Source organism: Epinephelus moara, chromosome 9 (assembly GCF_006386435.1).
Source record: "Epinephelus moara isolate mb chromosome 9, YSFRI_EMoa_1.0, whole genome shotgun sequence".
Taxonomy (NCBI): domain Eukaryota; kingdom Metazoa; phylum Chordata; class Actinopteri; order Perciformes; family Serranidae; genus Epinephelus; species Epinephelus moara.
The window spans coordinates 10,772,385-10,797,085 of record NC_065514.1 but is presented as its reverse complement, the minus strand read 5'-3'; the positions used below and the strand labels follow the sequence as shown (position 1 = coordinate 10,797,085).

The following is a 24,701-nucleotide window of genomic DNA, read 5'->3' as shown; positions in this document are numbered from 1 at the left end:
CTACAGCACTGGTTCATTCACACTGGATGATAAAGAAAAGTTAAGAAATGGCGCCATTTTGTGGCCATATCTTTGAACTGCACTCCTCCAGTGCTAAGTCCCGCCCCTGTGTAGCCTCACAACCAATCACAACTCAGTATTTGGCTTCAGTTGGTCCAGGGGTAATTTGCCCTGAGATTTGCCTGTCAGGTAACACTACCCAAAACAACTCCACAAATAATATGATTATATTCACACTAAAGTTAAAAATGGTTAACAGTAGGGTAGAGGCTGCTGTTGTAATAGGAGCAAGATTTGTACATGGTCTTTTAGAGGGAAAAAAAAATGCCTGAAATACGAAACCCAGGACTAATATTTGCCCGGAGTGTTTTGCTTCGGTTGACTACTCGGCTGTTTAAATCAGTGCCACACGCTACAAGACGTAATTAGCCTTATAAATATTAAAACTTCGGTTTTCTTGGCAGAAATTTACTAATGTGACTCCTCCGGAAGTAAGGTATCAGTACTACGTAGCTGTAAGACGTCTAAATGTAGGAGGTTTGCGTTTGTTTTGGTGTCTAAGTCCAGAGTAAGTGATGGGCACGATGACCAACTTTTGAAACTGGCACTGACTGTTAGCTAGCTTCACGTTACAGTTACCAACCGTCCTCTGCGACGTTACTCCGTTAGTCGGTAAGTTCAGCAGTTAACAAAGGCTTGAAAGTGTTTGGGGAAACCTCAGTGACCTGTTAACTGTCGGAGGTGGTTTGTTGTGGTGTGTGTGCCATGGTGACACGGGGGTGGGTCCTGTCTTTAAGTTTTGCGGTTTTCAAGGCAACCGACCCCCGCTGCTGCTGCTGCTGCTGCTGTGAAGCCTGCAGGAGAAATCTCTGCAGTGTTTTGGAAATCCTTCCCCCTGAATCGACGAAATACATGCACCCATGATAATATGAGGTAAGTTTGCAATGCAGAACTGTTGATACGGTTGTTATGGAAGTTACTGTTTCTCCACAGTAGCATACATTTGATTTCTCTGTGTGCATTGTCCTCCAAAACACAGAAATATTGTTTAGCTCTGTCCACCAGCCTGACTGGTTCGACTTGGTTAGGAGTTGCTGAGCAAGTCTGTCTTGAGTTTTTTCTTGCCTCTTGTTGCTGCAAAGCATGGGGCATACTGTGTGTTTGATACAGCCTACATGGGTAAAACATTGGTTTAATGAAAGCATATTATTGCTGTAATAGTCCTGCTTGTCTGCAACTGTGGATCAGAAGGAGACTGTTGTTTGATCACATGGCTTTTAGTGCATGAGAGCATGTTCTCACATGGTCTGAGCAGGAAACTGATTTTTTTGGACTCTAAAAAAGTACAAAAATCCAGTCCAGTTGGCTCCACAATTTTTTTTACAACACTGTTTTTATTTATGTATTTGTTTTTACATTTGAGGGAAGGGTGATATGTGAGTACATGTATTGATGTATCTCTTTGTGCTTTATATGAATATGTGTAGGCACGTGTGTATATACAGTATTTGTAGTGGTACATTTTTTAGTTTAAGTCCTATTGCTATTATTATTTGAGTGAGATGGTCTGTATTTATTCATTTTCTCACCTTACTTATTTCTATTTGTTTTGTTGCAACTCTTTATATTATTTAACTCTGACATCACAGAGGGAAGGGTTAGACAATAGGTTAATTTTCACACACATGGACACATATGGATGAGATGCAGCTCTGTAAGTATAATTTATTATGAATACTCTGCAAAGAAACTAAATAAAAATTTGATTACAAGAAGAGTAATGTTTTCCCATGGTCTGTGCAGGAAACAGATTTTTTTTTGGTCTCAGCAGCTCTGAAAATAATATCCACTCCAATTGGCTACACCAATTTTTTCAATACAATATGTCCTCTGACGGATATGTTATCACCAGTAAAAGTTACTGCTGTCTGTGGAGCTGTAACAAGAAGCCGACTAGTCATTAAGTCGATTGACAGAAAGTCGCCAACTATTTTGATAATCAAGTAATTGTTATTAATTGTTGTTTTTCATTCAAATGAATGGAAGGGTTGTTTACACCCTCTCAAATATAGTTTAGAGTTATAGTTTATAACTTATTTTTCTGCATAATTAAAACACAAGAAAGGCAAGAAAAATGAATGATGAAATACAGTGCAGAAAGAGGCAAAAAGCTCAGAGGACTTATCTGAAGAACTTAAAAGTATAGAAGGAGAAAGAACAATACATAAAATAATACAAGTGATAACCGACTACTAATAGCAAAGTTTGATTGCAACAACAAAAACAGCAATAATAGTATGAATTTAAGAGCCGTAAATGTGAGTATGGAGATTTCTTTGTTTAATATCATATTAAACTCAATGTCTTTGGGTTTGCGACTGATAAAACAAGACATTTAAAGACACCACCTTGGACTTTGAGAAACCGGGATAGACATTTTCCTCTATTTTCTGAGATATTAAAGACCTAACGTTTAATTGAGGAAAGTAATTGGCAGATTGATCCATAATCAAAATAACTTCTGTTTTTTATTCACCAGAGTGAATATGATTAAATCAGTTTTATTTGTCTGTTTTATTTTTCTTGTACGTATGTAAAAGTTAGGGTGGGTATCCATTACATTTTTTTCAGTACTGCTGCCAGTATGATACCTGAGTTTATTATAATTCAATTTTTTTAATACCTCATATTGAGCATTATAAGAATCTTTTTTCTACATTAAAAAATATGCCGAACATCTCAAAAACAGCGTTAAAATTTTGACTGAACACAAAGCAGAAAAGTCCAAGAACTTAGTCTCTTCAAAATTAGTATTTCAGGAAAATTTCTCATCAAAGAAAAAGTCAACAAGAGCCAAAGCCAAAAGCTTTACTCATTGAATAAATAAAGTATTTGATGTATTGCATGATGTTGACAAAAGAGAACATTGCAATAGCAATAAGAACGGAAATTTCAATAAAATTGTTATATGGAATATTTTAAGAAAATGAGTTGTGAAATCTTATGTTATTTTCAGTGAAGTGAAAGACTGTCTCAGACATGTTTGTGGATGTCCAAATCGAAAAGGCTGCCCACTAGAAGAGAGACTCAGTAGAAATACTGCCTCTTAGTAATAAACTTTAGTTATATAGCACCTTTTATACACCAAATTCAGGTCAAAGTACTAAACAAAACAAAAATAGATCAGGCAAACCATTAGCACTGTTATATTTTTATTTTTTATTTTTTTTAGATCAGGGCTGCAACTAACATTTTGGTTTTATGTTTTGATTTTTTTCAAATTGATAAAATAATTGTTTAGTTTATAAAATCTTGAAAAAATAGTGAAAAATGCTGGAGCCTGGTGATGTCTCCAGTTGCTTGATTTGTCTGACAAACAGTCCAAAAGACCAAATATACTGAATACAGTGAAATAAATAAATCAGAGAAAAGAGCTGGAACCAGAAGACATTTGGCAATTTTTGCTTGATATAAGAGATAAATAATTAAACTGATTATTGATGTTGATAGATTCTTTTCTATCAATTAATTAATCAACTAATTATTTCAGCACAATTCTAAATAATTGTATGGTTTTATCCAGTCTCTCTTCTCACCAGTCCCGTCTGCACAGTGTATCCTGTGTCTTTGGCTCTCCCTGTGCCTCCTAAGAAGATTAGCTGTCATACATTAGTCACTAGGCCGTCCTAAACAGGACACATACAACTCACTCTAGGTCTGCCAGCCTGTGGGACAGCTCCAGCTACAAAATTCAGCCGTCACTGTCCTGTGAAAATTCACTTAGTGTCCCCGTTGGCCGGATTGAGTTACTTGACATCAGCTTTGGTGGGACTGAATGACAGTAGAGCCTGGTAGAAATTCTCCCTCTTTTTTGTCTCTCCTGCACTTTTCCCTCTCTCATTCTGTAATTGCTTTTCTCTCCTGCTTTCTCTCTGACTGTCTGTCTCTTTATTCGGCACCTCCACCCCACCTGTCCATCCTTAGCTCGCCTGACAGTCAGGTGATTACAGCCCTGCTGCTGTCTGTCTGCATGCTGACTGTGAGGAGTTGAGCTAGCCTCGTGTCCTGCGTGTATGCTGATGATCATTGTCTGTTTACAACCGCTGAAGCCCCCTGTAAGGGCTTTAGAGCAGCTTAATTCCCCCCATCTGGTAGCTGAGATAAATCCTTAGTTTCCCGGGGAATGAACAGAGAGCATGAGCAGAGCAACAGGTGAGTTGTTTCTTTGCTTTATTCTTACCAGAGAAGCTCAGAAAACCAACAGTAATGAAAACCCTAAAACAATTTTGAATTTAGAAATGACTTTGACTTCGCTAGTGGTCTGCTTCTGTCTGTGTCTCTCTTGCATTTGCTCTAAATGTGGTTACTGTTGGCTGCACATACTGTAAATGCCCAACATGGTCCGTCTTTGAGACAGAAACACAGCACCACCCACAACTGAAATAGTTTTGTAAAAGGTGGCAGCACTGGTGCTGCTGCTTACAAGCAGGGATAGAAGAAGTATTCAGAGCCATTCCTTCGACCCTGAAAAAATTTTCATTGGTTTATCAGTTACTCACCCTGTGTTACGCTGAATTTGTGAAGATGTTTTTCTCATGTGTTTCCAGTAAACAAAGAACACAAAACCGGAGAAAATTCTTGATGAATTGAAGTAAAAGGGTGTGCGTTTAGCAACAGCAAAACTACACTCACACTCAAGTTATGCAGTATAATCCAAGTCTTATTCATCTAGTCGTATGCTCAGTACTTCCCAAACAGACAGCCCTTTCTGACTGGGAACTGAACGGTAAAGTAAAACTATGCTCCCTTCAAAGCCAGACTCCACTGACAAAAACTGTAGTTTTATCTCGCTGAACATGAGAGCTGCTGGTCTACCACTGCCTCACTCATTTAGTTTGCTGGTTTTATTGTGCGACTTTGCTGAATCTGAACTAACCCTTTAAAACACCAACATAATTTCGGGGGTGAAGTATTCCGTTAAGTGGAAGTAGAAATACCACAATGCTGAAATGCTTAAAATTCTTGTGTTAAAGTTTTAGTGTCGTATTATCAGCAAAGTATCCAAGTATGTGAAATGCCCCCATATTTTGTTTTAAAGACTGTCGCTCTATATTATTAGTTAAAAACAGATGTATACTGTAAACTTTCAGTTCAAAGCCTAGTCCCAATTAAACGGCCAGTCCCTTTTACTAGCTCAGTGTGGCTACACATTTTGACAAATGAAGGCCTGTCTCAGTTAGACGCCTGGTCTGGTTGCCAAGCAGTTCATTTTTATTAAAGTTCTTTGGATGTATAAAACCAGGTTTCTGGCTGCCCACTTGAGCTAACATTAGTTAGCTGTTTACATCATGCATACAAATATAAATGTTTAAACTTTTGTCAGTGTGGAGATGCTATATATTGTTAGCTTGGTTAGAGTCCCCATAATTTAATCATTCAGTTTGCTTACTAAAACCATGAGCACCAAAGAATAATTTATTTAGATTTACTGGCCTGGTAAACATGAAAGACGAAATGGTCATAATGTCAAATTATGTGTTCATTCCTTGATAACCCTGCAAGTTATTCTTATTCCTTTAGTCTGTAAAGGTCCTCGGATCAAAAGAATCAAAAGGGTTTTTCATTCAAATTAATCCAAGTTGTGAGGATTGTTTTAACAGGATGAAGTGGTGTTGTGTCAGTATGCTGGGTGCCGTAATCCTCGGGTGTCGTAAAACAAGCGTCATAAGCGTATCTCGGAGTTAGAGCAAATGAATGATTCATTATTTATATGTTATCTGAAGCCTAATTTTTATACAAGTAATATTCATACTGGTTTAAATAAACAATTTGATTTGAATTTCAAAGTACAATATTTCCCACTAAAACTGGGAGTAAATGCATATAGTAGGACAGAATCCAGATAGTTAAGGAAAGCACTGATATGTTAAAATTGTACTTGAGTACATGCTTTTAGTTTCACCAGTGGTTAAAAGCTTTAATCAAACAGCTACACATATTTTCATCATTGTCTCCTGGCACAGCTTCACTCCTCGTCTTGGGTCCGTAATTCCTGTTTGTTAGAGGAGGAAATGAATAAATAATGTTGTAATTATACTGTGAGCTCTTTCTCTGTCTATTCTGAAGTTATTGTTTTTCTGAACCTACCTCTGGAGTTGTTTGTCCGGCGCTGTGCCATGCACTCTCATTCCTTGTGGTCTACTTTAAATGCATGGTGAGTTTGCCATGGTGGCCAGCGTGGAGACGCTGTGCTGATTTGTGTATGAAAGGGTTGAGAGGGCATGATGTGAGTCTGCCAGTTACACACACTGAGCCTTGTGTTTGTTCCTAACACAATCAAAACAAGTGTCTGTGTGTGGTTGCACATGAGTCTGTCTGGATTTCTGGGTAAAGATGTATACTCTCCTGATGAGTGTGTGTGAGGCTTGTGTGTTAGGTAAGAGATGCTGTAAGATGCACCGGGCTAATAATCGTCTTGTGGTAATCTGGGCTCTTGATGAAAGAGGCAAAAACGCATGATGACCAATTTTCTCAGTGAGTGCTGCTGTACAGAATGTACCTTGCATAAAGTTCACAGCATGTTTCTCTGATAATGATGCTTGTTAACGTCTGTGACTTGGTATGTGGTTGCTTTTTTTATATACATGATTTTGATGACATTTGAGAATTTGGTTGTGTCGCTTTTTGGAGGACTTGTGTATAAATTACTAAATTAAATGCTCTTCTTTGTGGCACTGTAACAGGCTGTTTTTGGGGTGAGGCACTGGCATGTATGTTTAGACTTGTCAGAGATGTATTGCAGATGCTGAAAAGCACAGCTTGTGTTCATGTTGTGGAGTTGCCATAGTGAACGTTGCAGCTCCAGGCAAATTCTTGGGGGACTTTATGTGACATTGTGAACCAGCCATCTAATCCAAGCTCTGTTACATGCGTCTGTCTATGATAAAAAACTGTAAACGGTGAGTTGTGCAACCTGACAACACAGGGTTTAATTAGAGGTCCAATAAACTGAATGCTTTACTTGTGTGTAGTCTAACAAAGAGTTCATGTCACCCTGGAAACGAGTCCTTAATTGCTGCACCTCACACAAGATGTCAGACAAAATGTACTGTGACTCCTCTGCCACCTCCAAGTGCATAATGGATAAAATAACCCACATTAATGTACATTAGTTGGCTCTCATATCACACATTTTTCAGAGGCATGATATTTGTGACACTCTTTTTAAAGTACTTACACGTTACCTGGAGTAATTCTTTATTTAAAGGCTGTAACTCATGTTTATATTAATGATCAATTCATCTGTGGCTTAATTTTTATTTAATCATCAGTTTTGAAATGATTGCCTTACCTCATGATAGCATTTAATCCTATTTATTGCCCCCTTAGGACGTCACACAGAAGTAATTCCTCCGGTTTGAGAATGATACACACAATATTTATGAGATGCAGAATGTGCAGTGGGACACGTAGTTAAGATCTGATATATGGAGCGAAGATGTTTGTTTCCGGAGGAGCTTTTTCTTCTTTAATTGATTTCTGCAGGATACCTCTGTCTGACAGTTTAATGCTGTAATAGGTTATAGATACTAAACACCTGATTTTATTTTATGTTTCAGTTGCTGCATCCAAAGAGATTTCCTCTTCCTTATCACTGACGACCCACCCATCACTTTTCCTTAGCTGCACCTCTGTGGATTGTTACCAGCCTACTGACATGGCCTACAATCAGTGACCTTCTGTAGGCATGGCTTTTAAAGTGGACCTTGCGGCAGAGCCAGATCAACAAGAAAAGATGCAGAAGGTTCTTGTGCCTGGTTGAGACAGTAACTGAAGTCAGAGCTGAGACCTGAAGGAGGCACCAATTGGCTGATAGGTGAATGGAGACGAGAAAGAACACCACAGCAGGGGTTCTTTTCTGGACCCCTGCCCCAGTCCGCACCTCACGTACGAGCTCAGTAGTATCTGAGGACGCGTGGGAGGATGAGGATGAAGACCAGGCAGAGAAGAAAGATGACTTTGTTAGCCAGATGGATGAGAATGGCATCATTGGACTGTCGGAAGCACTGGAGGATGTGGAATTAGGGGAATCTTGTAATCCTAACTTGTACCCTGGACCCCTCACCACAGAGGAGGCAGAATCAAGTGGACATGAGAGGGATACACCTGAGGAGCTGAGTTACAACCTGAGTCAACGTCTGTCCCATGCCGAATCACCTAGAGAGAATGTACAGTCACCATGTGGGTCTTTGAGTATATATCATTTCATTTCTTCAACCTTCAACCTTCTTCAAACTTTTAATTTTCAAGTTCTTGTACTCATATGCTCAAAGGAACACCTGACTTGTTTTGCATGTTTGAGCTTATTAACTAGAAACTACTTACGCCTTCTTAATCTTCGTCTTCTTTTGAGTTTTATTGGCAGTTGGCAAACCAACTTTTTTAGTTGCAACACCGCCACCTACTGGACTGGAGTTTAGAGCAGTAGCTTGGCAGGATATGAAAACCAAAACAAACAAACAAAACACTTGAATTCAATAAATCGTTCCTGTTACTCTTGCGTACTATCCTCGATGTATTTTTTTTTTTTAGCAGATTCTCCAATTGAATGTGTTTTTCATCCTGATATTAATTCCATTTTGTCTTCATCATACCCGTTGCAATCTACACTGCAGCTGACCATTTTGCTGACCACAATGTGTCTTACTAGTTTGAATATATGCTTTTATAGGTCCAGGCAGCCATACGTTCTACTAATGTTTTCTACATGACTTGTTTGGACTATAAAATGTGCTAAAGCCCAATGTGATGTCATCAGGCTGCTGGTATTGTCTGGATGCCACTCCACAGTCTAAAGATATGTTATAGTATGTATAGTTTATTGTCAAGCATTTTAGTGTCAAACACTGCACACACATAGTCCTGCAGGTCTGAAGGTCAGACATCAATATTCATATAGTCAGATGTTTGAGCAATACCAGTAAAGCTCATCGAATTTCAATCTTGTAAACACGCTGGTGTGGTCCTTAAAAGCTGGAAGAGTTAGACCTCTTTGTTGTAGGAGACAATTTATGTCTGTACTGTGCTGAATCCTGTCTTCTTTTTTCCCCATCTCCCCATGTTTTTGGCAGTTGAGGACTTATTGGAGAGCTTCAAAGCACGGACAGTGAATGAGGAGGTGAGGCAGAGGAAAGAGGAGCAGGGGACAGAGTGTGTCTCTGAGTGGGACAAATGCTTGGTCATGCCAGAGGAGGAGAAAGATGGAGAGGAAGCAGGGAATATGAGTGACAGGAAGAGAAAGAAAAATAATCACACTAGCACACCAAGAAAGCTTGAAACGACGAATGACTTGACTGAGAGCTACATTTCCAAAGGAGAGATCAAGAAAATCAGCCCTACTCAGTCTTCTAGTGTTCATCTCTTAGCCATGGAACCTGCTAGAGTCTCCAGGCATCACTGCCCAATATCCCAACCTGCCTCACCTGTCACAGCTCCCACTTTCCCCCACCTTCTCCACTTCACTCCTGAGGAAATAGCCACAGCTCCGGGGATTGACGCTGAAACCTTGCCAGAGATAAGCCTCACAGAAAGTCCCCCAGCATCACACAGGAGCCACATACCGGTAAGCGTCAAGTCCAGATATCATTGTCCCGAGGTACAGCTCAGGGCTTCTCCTCAACCAGCAGCCATATTTCCTGAAGAAGTCATGTCCAGTCATTACAGCGCTGTAAGTGATGGGCCTTTAAAGGGATCAGAGAAGTCTGATAAGCCTCATAAAAAGCCTACTCCCTCACCAAGGAAGATGAGGCAGCCCTCTCCTGAAGCTGCATGTTCAAGGACTCGCTCCCTCAGCACAGTCAGGGCAGACATTTTAAAATTCAAACATCAGACCACAAGTCCTGACAGAGAGTCGAGGACACTGAGAGCTAGGAGTGATGCTGCTGAAGTCGATGAATCCAGGTGAGACGCATTCCCACAGCTATTTATTTTAATCCCACCAGTCAGTTTTCTAAAATGATGATTGTATTTTTTAGCATAAAAAGCACTAAACCATGAAATGTATTGTATTTTCAGAAAAGGGCCTCTGAGTTACCCCACGCCAGACTTCTCCAAGGTGGAGCCCAGGGTCCGTTTCCCTAAAGGTGGCTACAAGCCCCCTAAGAGCAGACGCTCATCAAACAGGGAGTCCCTGTCACCTGAGCCCCCCTTCGTGTTTAAATCCCCTGCTGACATTGTGAAAGAAGTCCTGCTGAACACCACAGATGGGTCTCCTGCTTCATCAGACTCGGACAAAACACCAGTCAGTGCCCTCAACGCCACTGTGCCTCAGGAGTTCAGATGCCGCCAGCAGGCCACCGTACTGCTCGAACAACTAGAGGTACGGGTAGAGACTGAGAGTACATCTACACTCAGCTGGTTGTAGTTAAATGTATAGTATTCAGGATTTATCTCTCAATCATCACTTATGACCCACCAGAAGTGTGTGGTGGTGTATTTATCTACACTTTGGACAATTTCAAAAATGGTCTCAAGGTTAAATAAAGATCAAAACACCAGTGTCGTTTGACATTAGACCTCTTGCATAAAAGATAAAAACAACACATAAATAATGTAAATGACTGAAACTGCTAAAATGCAGTTAAGTTTACTTTAAATTGACTCCACTTACATACATAAAACAGCACACAGGATAAGACAGCCTTCAGGGCTTTCTGCCAGAAAGTACTTTTTGGAAGAAATCTTTTCATTCTAACCCAAACCATGATCTTTTTCATAAATCTTCATGTCTGTCTGGCTTAAAAATCTGAAGGCAAACTTCTCCCAACAGCCATAAAACATGGATTAACAACATTGTTTGACCATTCCTTTTTGGTATACCTTTAAAAAACACTTTAGCCAAACTAAGCATTTTGAAAAAGGTCTCAGTGTGAAAGAAAGATTAAAACACAAGCTTCGTTTGACATTAGACAACGAAGCTGAGATTTGGAAAACAATGAAAGCCCGGTAGAGGCTTTGTGACAAGAAGACAACTTTCTGTGACTAAATAGCTGCTCACACAACACAGGTGATGCTATTAAGCTCAAGACTTTCCAGTGAAGTATGCAGTTGATAGTAATTTGGTCATCATTACGCCACAGCAGTGCAGGAGTTACTGTTCACCTGGTTGTAGTGGCAGGCAGCCAAGACCAAATCCCTAATTTATAGTTGTTAATCTTCTGACAATGGAATGAAAAAAAATCTGTAAATGTGAGTCAGCATTGAAACACAGTACAGTTGATCACAGAGGAGGAGACAGAAGAGAGGTTTCACAGCTGGGACTCAGCAGAGGAACCAGACTCTCTGTCCCACTCCATTATCTGTAAAAATATTAGGCTTTAAAAGTCATTATATAGTCTTAAATTGGAACTTGTGAGGTCTTAATTGCCACAGATTGCCTATCCATCATCTTTTTATCTATCCTTCATATATCTATCTTTTAATTTTTCTTTGTCAGAGACCTAAAAATCCACATTTCTGATGTTACAAATCTTAAAACTTATGACTGAACCTGAATCTGAAAATACTTGCATGGATGCATGTTATTTTTAAGTGTAGACTGTATTGTTAAAATTAGTCAGCTTAGTGTTAATGTTGTCTGGCATTTTCAGGCTTTTTCATGCTCCCAAAATTTATTTTATTTTGTCAAAATACTTGTCTTTTTTTGTCTTTGGTCCAGTGCAGGCCAGACCCAGAGTTGCTTTATTTGATAAAGCACCGCTTACATGTTTCGTGTTATTTGATTATTATAAAGCAGAAACACTTTTTATGACTTTAAATGTATCCTCCCACTTCTGTCTGAGGACCAGCTGAAGGTGTCATGGGGGCTCCTTCCCAGGGGCAGCAGTAAGCCAGCTGTCCCACTTTATATCCTCCCTGTTGCTGTAGTAACGCTTAAGGCAAACAGTTACACATCATGCACTGAGGGAGGCACACAAAAGTGAAATCAAACCTCAAAGTTTGTTTTGTTATGAGCATATCAAAGTGACTTCTATTACTACACAGTACCAAAAAGAATAGTGAAGATGAGAGCTTCTTCATTCTGGTGCCTGTTTTCATAGACATTTTATGAGGGAACATGAAACAGTAATATCCTTTCTGATGAAGTCTTGGATGGTTTACAATCCCGCCCTTGTGTATTTTGGCCCATGTTGCAGTATTACAGTCTTAATGCTTTGTGTTTAATCAGTGTGCTGCACCAAAGTAATTACAAAGCTTGGACTAGTGACTGATCTTTATACAGATACTTTGATTGAAAGAGGAAATCTCTACAGATCATTGACCTTGAGACAACATTTTTTTTTCATGTAATAACAAAGTATGAATTAGTGTTTTTTGGGGTGACTTTTTTTTATTAATGTCATTTTAAATTTACAGTCCAATACTGGTCTTTTCTCTCTCAGCACCACCTATGTCATTTAAGTTTGACTTGTTCCCATGCTGTAGTCACACTAGTCTTAGTATGACAATAGATAGTCAGTACATACATGTACAGCTTTATGTTATCTGCACCACACCAGTGTAATTATACCATCTCTAAAGGCATTTTCTGAAAGTGGACCACTGTGTTAGAGCTTGCCAACATGTACACTACTTAAATTACATTCTCTCTGTAGGCGCTTATGTGTCCGTCAACCATGCTACAAACTCTGACCAATCAGACCTAGCCCTTGCCATTAGGGATCATCTGATTGGACAGAATCTGCATATATAAGGGAGGTTTATTCCACTTGTGCAGCTGTACTACTGTTAATAGTTGAAGGAGGAAAGTGTGACAAGATGAATGTAGATGAAGGTAGGAATGCCATAGAGAAAGTAGAAATTGGATTTGCTCCCATTCAACCTCAGGAGCATCTGATGTTGGTTGATCAGGTCTAGCTCAGACTGTGTCCCAGTGCACCCCATAGGTGTTGGATGAGATCAGGACTCTCTTCAGGCCAGTCAAGTTTTTTTGCACCAAACCAGGAGAAACATTTCTCTTGGACCTCTCTTTGTGCACAGGGATGTCCCTCCGCACAAAGCTATGTTGAAATAGGAAAGGGTTAACCCCAAACTGCTGACACAAAGCCGGAAGCTCACTGTTGTCGGAAATATTATTTCAAGCTGTAGCATTAAAATTTTACTTCACTGGAACGCAAATGATGAAAAACAGCCCCAGGGTGTACAAATATTTTTGATCTGCTCTATTTATCTGTGACAGACTTACAAATTACACCAGAACAGTCCATTCTCTCTGCACTCATTCCTTGTCTCCACTCTTTTGCCCAACTCTCGCTCCAACTCTTCCTTTTTTTCCATTCCTCCCTTTTTTCTCACCTCGCGTGCTTTTGCACTCTCTATTTTCCTCCCCGCCCTTCCTCTCGCTTTCTCATTTCCTCTCCCTCTCCTCTGGCTGCAGGAGAACTACTACAGGCTGCTGACTGAGTACGCTGAGGCGAAGAACACCATTGATCGCCTGCGTCTGGAAGCCAAGGTAGTTAATCTAGAAATCCGGCTATAATTTATCACTATTAATGGTGTGCAGTGGTGCGGGGATTCAAAAAACAGTACATATCGGTGCCATAAAGATTTATTTTTGGTCTTAATTCTAAATCACTACAACACCTCTAAGTTATGAGAAAGTTTCCAGGTGATGGAAGGCTTATTTTTCTCAAATATTTGATTCATTTCTGCAATGCTGTGGCTTTCTTTTAAAAAGGAAGCAGCAGTGAAAGCACTATTAATATCAGTTTCAACCTCCCCGTGTTTTTTGACAATGTAAGATTAAACTACCCATTTTATCTCTGACATTTTTGTGAGAGGCATCGTACATAGCAACTGTTTTATGTGCAAACAAAAGCTGCAAAAAAAGACACAACAGCTTGAGATACTGTGTGGAGAGGTCTCTTCTATAGTCTGTACAGTAATATCTGAGAACAAATGACACTCAGGATGTTAGCATATACTCGTACACTGCACACACAAGTCAAATCAAGACCAGAATAAAAGTCAGGGTGGTACAGAGAATCCAGGACACTGGAAACCAACAGAAGGGCTCCTCTAAAATAAACCAAGGCCACAGTCCACATGAAGTGGGAACTGTAAGAAAGTCTTGTGACAAAACTCTTTCAGCCAATGACAGTTATCCCTTTGTGTGTGTTTTCTCTGCATGTGGTCAGTACTATTTTAGAATCAGTAGCATTGGTTGTTCATCTGCCCTTGTAAGTCTGTAGGTCATAATTTATCCATTGATTGAACAGATAGACTATCATTGCATTGCTTCACTTCGGGGCTTTCAGATACCCCAAACATAATACCATTTACTTGTTGCTTTGGTATTTTTGTGGCCATGTAATATGACCCAACAATATTCTGTGCCTTTTTATGTGTGGTGTCAAGATGCCTTCACCAAGTACAGGAATAAAAGGGCAAAGATGTCTTACTAGAGGGATAGTTCAGATTTTTTGAAGTGGATTTCTGTGTTCTACATACAGTAGATAACAGTTGGCATGCCCCCAGTTTGGAGAAGCAGACAGGAGTACGACTTAGAAGCTAAACAGTGTACTGCTGCAAAGGGGTCAGCAACCAAATGTATCTTAGCCACCTAAAAAAATCAAAATCAGTTTGAGTGTACATTGTATTTAGAATATTTTCACTGCTTTACCTTGCCAACAGACAGCAATTTCCAATGAGGAGTTGAAGCCATTAAATGGTGCCACCAGACACCATTGAGTGTTTTAAAGCGATAGTTTGGATTCAGCAAAGTCACACAATAACACAACAAACTACCCATTGAGGAAGCAGTACACCAGCAGCTCCCATTTCTTTTATCAATGGAGTCCTGCTTTCATAAGAGCATAAATGGGGAACTGAAGCCGTTAATGGCTTCCCCGTCAGAAAGGGCTGTCTACGGCAAGGTAAAGCAGTGAAAATATTCTCAATCTAGGGTACACTTGAACTGTTATTTATTTTTGTAGGTGGCTAAAATACATTTTGCTGCTGCCCCTATTCACAGCAGTACACTGCTCAGTTTCTGTGTTGGTACTCTGTCTGCTTCTCCAAACTGGGGGCGTCCTGACCAACATCTACTGTGTGTAATACACTGACTATGGGTAAGAACCTCACACAACCCAATTTCAAAACATCCAAACTGTCCTTTAAAGGGAATTCTAGCATCAAGATATAAATATTAATAATGATAATTTTATATTTGTATATATAGCTGGGCAATAGCAAAAGAGTCAAGATGAGCTAATCTGATAAAAGAATATGCAGTTAAAAGTGCAAAGAAAAATCTGATGAAAGCAAATTCAAAAAGGGAGGTTCATACAGTAAAGCCAGATATGCTAATTTGTTTATTTCAGATTTATATTTTTATCATTATTTATGCTATTTAATTATTATTATAACAAATATCATCTTTATTTCTACAGGATAGACCTAGAGAGTACGAGCAGCCCAGGGACAGAAATTGTCAGCACATCACAGGCAGACCAGTATGTCAGAACCAGTGATTAGAAATCTTACAAAAGAGGGACAAGAGGAGTGTTCAAGTTTAGTGAAGTAGCTACTTTCAAAAATTATTGGCCCGTTTCTGTAGGAGCAGCGGCGCTCCACAATCAGCACCAATTAAAATCAGCTTACTGGGTTCTCCGCCTCTCCTCCATCTCCTTCACCACAGCACTGAAGCACCATCTGCCTCATCCTCCCTCTGCTTGTACAACATCACACAGACAGGGTGGGAGGAGTAGCTTTACGCTGAAATGATTTGTCAGATTATTTTTCAAACGCAGAGTTTTAATGTTGTGTGAACCCTGAATGATTAGTTCAAACAGCAGGTAATGCATCTTCTTAGACTTGAATCAAGGGATTCCGTAATCTTCTTATTACAAGCTCAAGTAATGGTATTTTATACAAAACTCATTTTGTTTTAAATTAATAACTTAAACACTTCACATAATATTGTATTCTCTTTTATCAGAAATAGATTCTTGTAGATTTTATCTCTAATCCTTCAGTTTCCTCTTGTGGCTCTGCATCCATTTTATCAGAGACATGGTGGGTTCTTGTCTGATTAATGATCTCATTTTATTTCAGTCCATCCTTCTGACCCATTTTTTTAAGTGTCTTGACTCTTAACAGAAAATAAAAGCAGCTCATAAGCTTTTCTATGTGCTTATCCCACTGTGTGTGCACATGTGTTTTAATGGGACGGTTGAGGTCAGTTTAAGGTCATTATAATTTATTGCATAGAGGGGAGGGGCGTCCATTCATTCTTATCGTCATTCAGTTCTGTTTGTGTGTTAACAGGAGGGGAGGGGCGAACACCCAGTGTGTGTGTTTAACCCTTAGTTATATCACACACTTCAGTTCAAATTCAGTCAGTTTTCTGCTCTGAAATGACCTGTTCGTTGTTGTGGGTTCACAATTTGCCTCTTCAGTCAGAAAGTGAAAACATGTGACTTAATTTCACTAGATGGGAATGTAGGTTAACTCTATGTTTAGCAAATCCAATTGAGTTGGATTGTCTCAGTGTTTTCCAAGCGATATGATTACATTTGTTTTTCTGCAGACATTTTTAGAGTGAGAAACTTCCCAACATGTTATAGAAACTGTTTTCGTCACCAGTACCAAATATACTGTTGCTCAGGCTGTTCTTTCGCCTGGCTTAGTCTAGAATTGATCAATGATCCAAAAGTGTTAAAGTCTTGAATTGTGACAGCAGATGAAGTCATTGCCATCATGTCAAAAAAGAATATTCCTGCTAAGCTGTTCACATAGCTAATGAAAAATTAATATTCCCCTAATAACCTTGTTTACATGCAGCCATGCATACTCCGATTAACGTGCCTTAACATGTCATTTATCATGTCAAAATATAGAGAAGTGGAACAACTGAAGCCGCTTGTGCCGTCTTGCTTCTTTGCCTTCATCAGCCACATCTTGTTGAAAACGTCGTAGTTATGATATCTGCGCATGTCCACAAAGCTTTTGATAACCAAGTCTTTTGTAATGTTTAAAAGTAGGGATGTTTCTCCTTCAAACCACAAATGTGGGCTTTTCTTTTGGGCATCTCTACCCCAGCCTTGCAAACTGTTGGTTTGTGTATAACGTATCCATGACACAACACAGAGCTGACTGAAACAGGCAAAAGGCCATGTGTCATAAACTGCATTAAAAACCCCAAGTGAGACGCATTTTCGGAATGCTCCTAAAACCCAAATAATACCAGCATGTCCTAGTCTTCATCAGAAAATACTCCATTTGAAATAAGGCATAACTCAGAATATCCTAATGAAATATACTGTCTACATGACCCATATCAAATTCTGAATATTGTCATATTCAGAATAGTAGTGGAATATTAGTGTGCAGGTAAACATAGTCACTAATATCACTGTTCTTGTGGAAAGGAGAAAGTTGTACCAGTACCTCCAGACCTCTGTAAATGTTTCATATCTCCACCAGGTGAACTTGTACTCTGACCCTCCAAAGCCTGGCCACTTGGTGCAGTCAGGATTGAACCAGGACACCTCAAAGCTCATGATGCTGAATTTTCCTCAGGCTCAGAGAGCAGAGATCAACTCGGCCTCTCCTCATCCAAACGGACACAGCACTCATCAGGGTACATTCATCCTGTTCTATAGTCACCACTTTGCCGTCAAATTCATTAGTTCATTCATCATACGTATGTCATATAAATCAAGTGATTTTGATTTCCACGTTGCCATCTGAGTCACACTGCTCTCCTGATTTATCACTGAACATCAAGGTGCACATGCAAACAAATCAGCTGGCTTTTATCTGTCATTCAGCTGCTGCTAAAGTTGCATTATTCTGTAAACATGCATCATATAACTCTTGTTCCCTCTGCACCTGTTTGTCAAATAAACAGGAAGTTCACCTGCCCATTCCACAAGAAGCCCGGACCCTCAGGTGGGACAGAAACTGGTCAAGATCCTCTACAACCAGGCTGGCAAGTTCCTCCAGCAGGTATATGACCTATTAAAACTATCAGCAGTGATGGAAATCATTACAGATTTGCTAGATGTGATAAAGAGATAAAGGTTTTGTTTTTCTTCATTCAGCTGCAGACGACTGAGGATCTCCTAAAGAGCAAAAAACTAAAACCTGTTGACCTGATAAAGGTAAGAACAACCACTCAGTTAAAATTGTTTAGAAGAAGAATTACATCTAATGGCCATTTCATATTCAAACCAATGAAGCCGTGCTCTTTTTCAGGATCTCTCGCTGATGTCTGAGGGGCTCGACTCTTTAGAAAGGGGCTTCCTGTTAGCAAGAGATGAGCACAAACTCCTGCAGCACCAACATGCAGCAATCAGCCACTTTGACCCTGAGCGGTGAGACTCTGAGATAATAGATTACATTTTAATTTCTGTGCATGTGTTGTTTTGCTGTTGTCATTATGTTTGTGCCTGTATGTGTATGTTTCAGGGAGCTGGAGGGGCAGATCTTTCAGTGTGGGCTGCGTATGGACGAGCTGAAGGAGCAGGTGGAACAGATGCAACAAGAGCAGCCCACCTGCGAGGCTCCTCCCTCTCCTTCTCCTCACCCCACCTCTTCATCTGTCCCCTCTGAGGGGGGAGAAACTCTGACTTGCCCACAGGTAGCATCAGACAGCTCTGTCTTGAACTGTACAGACAAATGATTTGATTTCTGCACCTGTGCATAAAGAGTAAAGTATGCTGGTTAATGCTGAAACAGTAAGTCAATCACAGATCGACAGAAAATTAATAAATTGATTACTCATTTAGGGTGGTGTAGTTGTAAGCACTGTCGCCTCACAGCAAGAGGGCTCTGGGTTCGAACCTGCTTTCTTTGTTCTCCAAGTCCTCTGGATTCCTCTCAGTCCAAAGACATGCACATTAGGTTAAGTGTTGACTTTTAATTGGATGGATGGATTAATTATTTCATCATTCATCAAGCACAAATGCCAAAAAGTTGCTGGTTCCAGCTTCTCAAATAAGAGGACTCTCTGCTTTCTCTGTTTTGTATCATTGTAAACTGAATATCTTTGGGTTGTTGGTTGAGAAAAAAACAAGTCACTTAAAGACTGAATATCCACCAAGAATGTGGTGGATATTTTGCATTATTTTATAGTGATGTTTTTAGCTACTTATTTCACAACGTTTAAAGTGAGGTTTAAACTTAGACTAGTCAACTACTCAAAAAGTAAAAACCTCACTTTAAACGTTGTGAAATAAGTAGAGTAAGTAGTAGTAAAAACAGTCAGAATTGGGCACAATTAAATCTGTAATGTGCTGAATGTGGTTACGCATTGCTCTGACACATGCAGCCTTATTTCCATTTTTGCAAATACTGCTAAACCGTGCTGTTTTTAAAAGATGTCATCTTTGTTCTACTTTCCACCGCGCTACTTGTGGAATGAGGCAAACAAGCCAATGTATTTTTTGTTGTGTTTCCCCAGATTTTTTTTTTTCTTACGCTGGAGCTGTCAACATTAGTATTTATGGATGTTAATTTCTTTATAGAGTAACATTTGAGGAGGAGAATATGACATTTTGCAAATAATGTTATTATGTAATTTAAATGTTTATTAATAAAACAATTAAAAAAAAATTAAGTAAGTGGTACCGACTAGTATTTCTGGTGCCGACTAGCAAGGGTATCAACATTTAATTGACAAGTTGACTAACAGCACACATTCCTACTATTTTATTAAATTTAACTGACCAAACAACTTTATGATAAATCAAAAAAATAATTAACAAATGAATTAATAACCAAAATAATTGTACGTTTTAGCCCTAAAGCTGGTGTTGGTGCTGATTTAAAATTATATAATATTGGATCTTTGTCCATATGGTCATCATCTCATTTTAATTTTAGCCAGTACAAATTATTTCCCTGAAAGATAATGGTGTTATGCCACAAATAGTTTGCTCTACATAATGATTTCAACATTGACTATTCCTCAAAGGGCTAATTAAACTGAACTAAAAGTAGCTTTATAGCTGTCAGCCCATTGGCTTTCACGTAATGTGACCTTTGTTGATTAATGGAAAACACACTCCTGCTATGAAATGACAGGATGTAATTGCAGCCACATCCGATTTTATATAATGATCTAACTTCATCTCCTTCTAGAGCCCACCTGTGCCTTTGCTGGTTGATCCAGGAGAGGCTGCGGCAGTGGAGGTGAGCTCAGCCAGTGAAGAGAGTGATGAAGAGGAGGAAACTTTGAATTCTCTCTACCTCAAACCTCTGAGTGACAAATGCAGACATGTTGAGCAAGACTTTGCCGCACTAATGGATCAGTGAGTGATTTTCTTTTTCCTTCAGTTTGCTTAGAAAAAGTGAAGAAGGTCACATCTGTATCTTTACTGTGGAGGGATTTTTGTTAATGCTGAGATATTCTTTTGGATATTTTGGATATTCTTTTGCTCAGAAGAAGAGACAGAAAATAAGGAGCTGTGCGTGCAGCTGTGACTTTCATTATTTCACCCTGATTGTTTCTTTCCTCCCTCTGTTTAGCTACCAAAGCTTCAAGGAACTTCCCAAACTTTTAGACCATAACCAGAAGGAAGGAGCTCTTTCTGCTGCCTTAAGAGGAGACATGCGGCCTGGGGACGAGGAGAAAGAGAGGCAGGGCAAAGAAACTGAAAACCTGAAAGTCCAGAAAATTCTTCCACACAGGTTAGTCTTCATAGCACCAGACACGATGAGCTCAATTGACGGCGCAGTAATCTTCAGTTCAAAATAAAACTGCTGTTCCAGATACATTTTGATAGAAGGAACTAGATGTAATTAAATCTGTAGAAAAACAAACACAAAATTCACTAAATTCTCTGTTCTCCTCTTCACAGCAAAGACAAATCATACCATCAGGATTCTCCTCATGCTCACACCAGCAAACAGCACACCAACAGGTCCAGTCCTCCTTCACACAGGGCATCCAGCCCGTCCACCACACTCCCTCTTCATCGTCCCAGTAGCAGAAAGAGGTTAGAGGTGGGAAAGTCCCACAGCAGCAGTCTGAGCAGTCTGGGAGAGATCACTGCACTGGACAGGAGGAACTCTAAACTCCAAACTGGGAGCAGCAGAGTGCTTTCTCAGGTCAGTTTTATATTGTAAACTGCCCGGTTGAAATAACAGTTGACTGTCTCTTGTATCTGTGCAAAGTTTATCAGTAGAGAGGTGTTTTCACAATCCTCTATTGAAGCAGGAGATTTAAACATATGCCATACTTAATCTTTGTTGTGTGCTGTGTTGAGCAGGATGGCATCATCTCTCCGGAGACGGACAGTGGGTTTGTTTGCTCAGAGAGCAGCCGTCTGACTCCTGCAGCAGCTCCCAGTCCTCTCCACCAGAGGGCCTCAGAGAGGTGAGGAGGTCCAACACTGCCTCTGTGCTTCCATGCTAATTTACTGCACCATAAACGCTTGCCCTCTGTGCCATCCCCCACCCGTTAAACACACATACACACAGCATACTGATGCCTGACCCTACAACTCTAAAGCCCCTGATTGTCCTTTGCTTACCAATATTTATTTATTTTATACAGTCTAGTGCTAATTATGTCTTTTCTGTTTCCATCTTTGTATGTTTGAATATTCATCCATCCTCCAACAGTGTTTCAGTGCCTCAGGAGGGGAACCCAGGGAATCCTCAGACAGGCGCAGTCTCAGAACCATCTCCTGCTTCCTCACCGTCACAGAGTCGCACGGCTATGGAGCCCAGAAGGGGCCCACGGCTAAGCCACGACCAGCCAAAGAGAACCAGACAGGGGCAGAGGAGACGCACCTTCTCCTGCTCTCCACAGCGCTGGGCCAGGCAGACAGAACAAACTGCCGCTGACAGTGGGACCAGTGAGTTTGGGCTGGAGAGTGACAGCTGTGAGTGTCCAAGTTCTGTCCGTCACCTGAGATTGTTATGTTCTCCTGTGATTCTCTTACTATGTCATTACTCATAGTCATTAGTGTTTCCTTCATTGTGTCCTCCTCTGTCTCTGTAGCTCACACTGTGTCTGAGGAGGGACAGAATGACCAGTACACCCTCCACAGCTCCAGCCCAAGCTCCTCCCCTGCACGGTATCACCATGGCGATTCTCCCAAAGCTCTGAGCTCTAGTCATTCAGCGAATCGCGAGTGAGTGTGTGTGGCAGCAGCTGCCATAGCGATAGCTGTGCAAACATGGCCAGGTTTATGTCTCCCTGTAGATAAAATATTTTCAGACAGAAAATTGATTAGTTAACTCTTGTAAGTTTATTCAGCAACATCAAACTACAGCTCTCATTAAATGTTAAACCGTCTTTAATGTTTCTATCATGTATTTTATTACAGAATCGGCTGCTATTGAATGTGGTTGCATATTAGGAGGTACTCTGTAATGTTTCCTGCATGGTGTGGTGTTGCATGACTCTTTTCAAAGAGTGTGTGTACGTTTGGACTGACACCTGCACAGATATTTCATGGCAACTTGAATATTTTCACAGTGCAGCACTGCAATGGTTACATTTACTGAAGTTTACTACTGTTTGACCTTGGATACGTGTGGTGTTGAAAAACCAAAACATATGTACTGAATGCAAACATGACCTCCACCTGGATTGTTTCATGTGATTTTAAACATCTTCTGTGTGTGTTTTTTAGTGATGCAATCCAGACGCTGCAGGCCGAGGTGACCAGACTGAGGGAGAGTTTAGAAAGCTGTCTGAGAAATAGGAAGCCTTTGAGCTCTGTGAGAGCAGCTCCCTCAGCTCAGGAGAACCACACTCACCACAACACCTTTACACCTCACATCAGGTTGGTTTCTTCCAGGTGTAACAACAACCGTCCTTAAACAACAATGCCTGCGCCACTGCTTTTTGTCTGCAGAGTGAAGCAGTAGGGCAGAACAGGGAAGCCTATACCCATATAAATGTTCATCCATCCATTATTCTAACCGCCAATCTTATTCATGGTCAGAGGGGGGTGGAGCCAAGTCCAGCTGATGATGGGCGGGAGGTGGGGTAAACCTTGGACAGGTCAAGACACTGTTACAGGGCTGACACATGGAGACAGACAACCACAAAGGCCCTGTTTATACCTGGTGTTAACATGTGTCTTGGGCAATTCAATCACAGTTGGACACGACAGCTTTAAGTACAGGTGTGAATGCACCAAATGTGTCCTCATAATGTTACACAGGTCAGACACAGTGCTTAAAGACTGCTGTCCTCCCGGGAAAGGGTCAGTTCAACATGTGCCCCAGTAGCAACTTTTTTTCTTCCTGGAATGGTAAAGGCATGACCCACCCTACTCTTCCTCTGATTGGGTAGTACTTGTTACCTTTGTTGGGTGGGTTGGTTAGGTTTAGACAAGAGGAGTGAGATTGGTTAGGGTAAGGGCAGGTCATGCCTTTGCCATCCTAGAAAAAACTTGTACCCAGTTAGCATGAGCTAGCATAGCAGTGGCTGTTTAATGATCTCAGCAAACTCACACCGACACTGAGACGGCTCGACTCTGCCATTAAACCCGTTAGTAGCCGTAAAGTTTCGTTAGCTGTGTGATGCTAGTAGTTAGTTCTGTCATTATGTGTGTGCAGACTGACTCTCACCAACTGTCTATGGCGCAGCGCTCACACTCCTGCAGCTGTAGTCTCCTGTTGATGGTGAAGATAATGATATGATATGATATGATATGATATGATATGATATGATATGATATGATATGATATGGAGCAGTAGAAAAAGGGGCTTTAGAGATGTCCACATGTGATCCAATTGCCTGAGTAGCCTGTTAATACCAGGTATAAACAGACTCTTAGTCTGTCTGTTCACACTGGGCATTAGAATATGTCTCCTCATTTTTCTTGAGGGACTACTGGTCGCTCAATATGCACTGATCTCAAGATGCATTGGGTTCATTCACACCTGTACTTAGAGCTGTCCACTTGTGATCTGATCACCCAAGACGCTACTACCACGTGTAAACAGGGCCATAGAGACAGACGACCATTCACACCTAATGGGAGTTTAAGGTCAACAGTTAACCTAACCTGAACGTCTTTAGACTGAACCTGAAGAAAACTAACATTAACATTATCTGCTTTTATGTCAGCTTGTACTTAAGTTGGTCTTTTCCCCGTTGCTTAGGCTTGGGGAGCGATGGCCTAATATCAGCAGGGATAGAAGAGACAGACAGACGGTTGATGAGGTAGAGGAGGCCATGCCAAGACGAACAACCAGGAAGAGATCATCTTCTGCACACAGACAGAAACCTCAACCTGATATCTGTAAGTTGAAAGGTCTTGAATAATCCAAAATTTACAACCAGCATATGTGTATAGTCTGTATTTCAGTGAAGGTTGAGAATAATTAAACAGGTTTACTAACATACATAAATGAGCCCTAAATGGTGAGACATTACATTTTGACATACTCAGGATTTGGTCCAAAGAGAATAACACACAAGAACCCAACATTCAAATTAATAAATACAGCACATGATTTAGTGCATGTAATGTTTTTATTTTCAGTGACAGGTTCAGAGCCCTCTGCACCCCAGCCTAAGCCTCTGATGTCCAGGTCTACCCAAACATCCACTGCAGCACCAGACAGCTGCCGTTCACGCACAAATAAGGGCCACAGCAGAACCCACCCCAGTAAGAACTTCCATCCCTGTACTGCACACATTTTTATCTGTCAGCTTTACCCCAGCAAA

At 40.4% G+C, this 24,701-nt stretch overlaps 1 protein-coding gene across 1 annotated transcript in view; it reads left to right on the top strand.

Moving 5' to 3' along the window:
* akna (AT-hook transcription factor) overlaps window positions 1-24,701 on the top strand; it is a 26,992-nt gene continuing 2,291 nt past the window's right edge. The window contains exons 1-19 of the mRNA XM_050053757.1: window positions 1-933; window positions 7,620-8,241; window positions 9,132-9,960; window positions 10,075-10,378; window positions 13,436-13,510; window positions 17,485-17,641; window positions 17,912-18,009; window positions 18,105-18,164; window positions 18,259-18,377; window positions 18,472-18,643; window positions 20,146-20,315; window positions 20,533-20,694; window positions 20,865-21,114; window positions 21,276-21,382; window positions 21,631-21,893; window positions 22,013-22,145; window positions 22,650-22,802; window positions 24,134-24,273; window positions 24,517-24,660. Coding sequence (XP_049909714.1) covers window positions 7,881-8,241; window positions 9,132-9,960; window positions 10,075-10,378; window positions 13,436-13,510; window positions 17,485-17,641; window positions 17,912-18,009; window positions 18,105-18,164; window positions 18,259-18,377; window positions 18,472-18,643; window positions 20,146-20,315; window positions 20,533-20,694; window positions 20,865-21,114; window positions 21,276-21,382; window positions 21,631-21,893; window positions 22,013-22,145; window positions 22,650-22,802; window positions 24,134-24,273; window positions 24,517-24,660 — 3,697 coding nt within the window. The 5' untranslated portion in view covers window positions 1-933; window positions 7,620-7,880. The remainder of the gene's footprint in view (window positions 934-7,619; window positions 8,242-9,131; window positions 9,961-10,074; window positions 10,379-13,435; window positions 13,511-17,484; window positions 17,642-17,911; window positions 18,010-18,104; window positions 18,165-18,258; window positions 18,378-18,471; window positions 18,644-20,145; window positions 20,316-20,532; window positions 20,695-20,864; window positions 21,115-21,275; window positions 21,383-21,630; window positions 21,894-22,012; window positions 22,146-22,649; window positions 22,803-24,133; window positions 24,274-24,516; window positions 24,661-24,701) is intronic.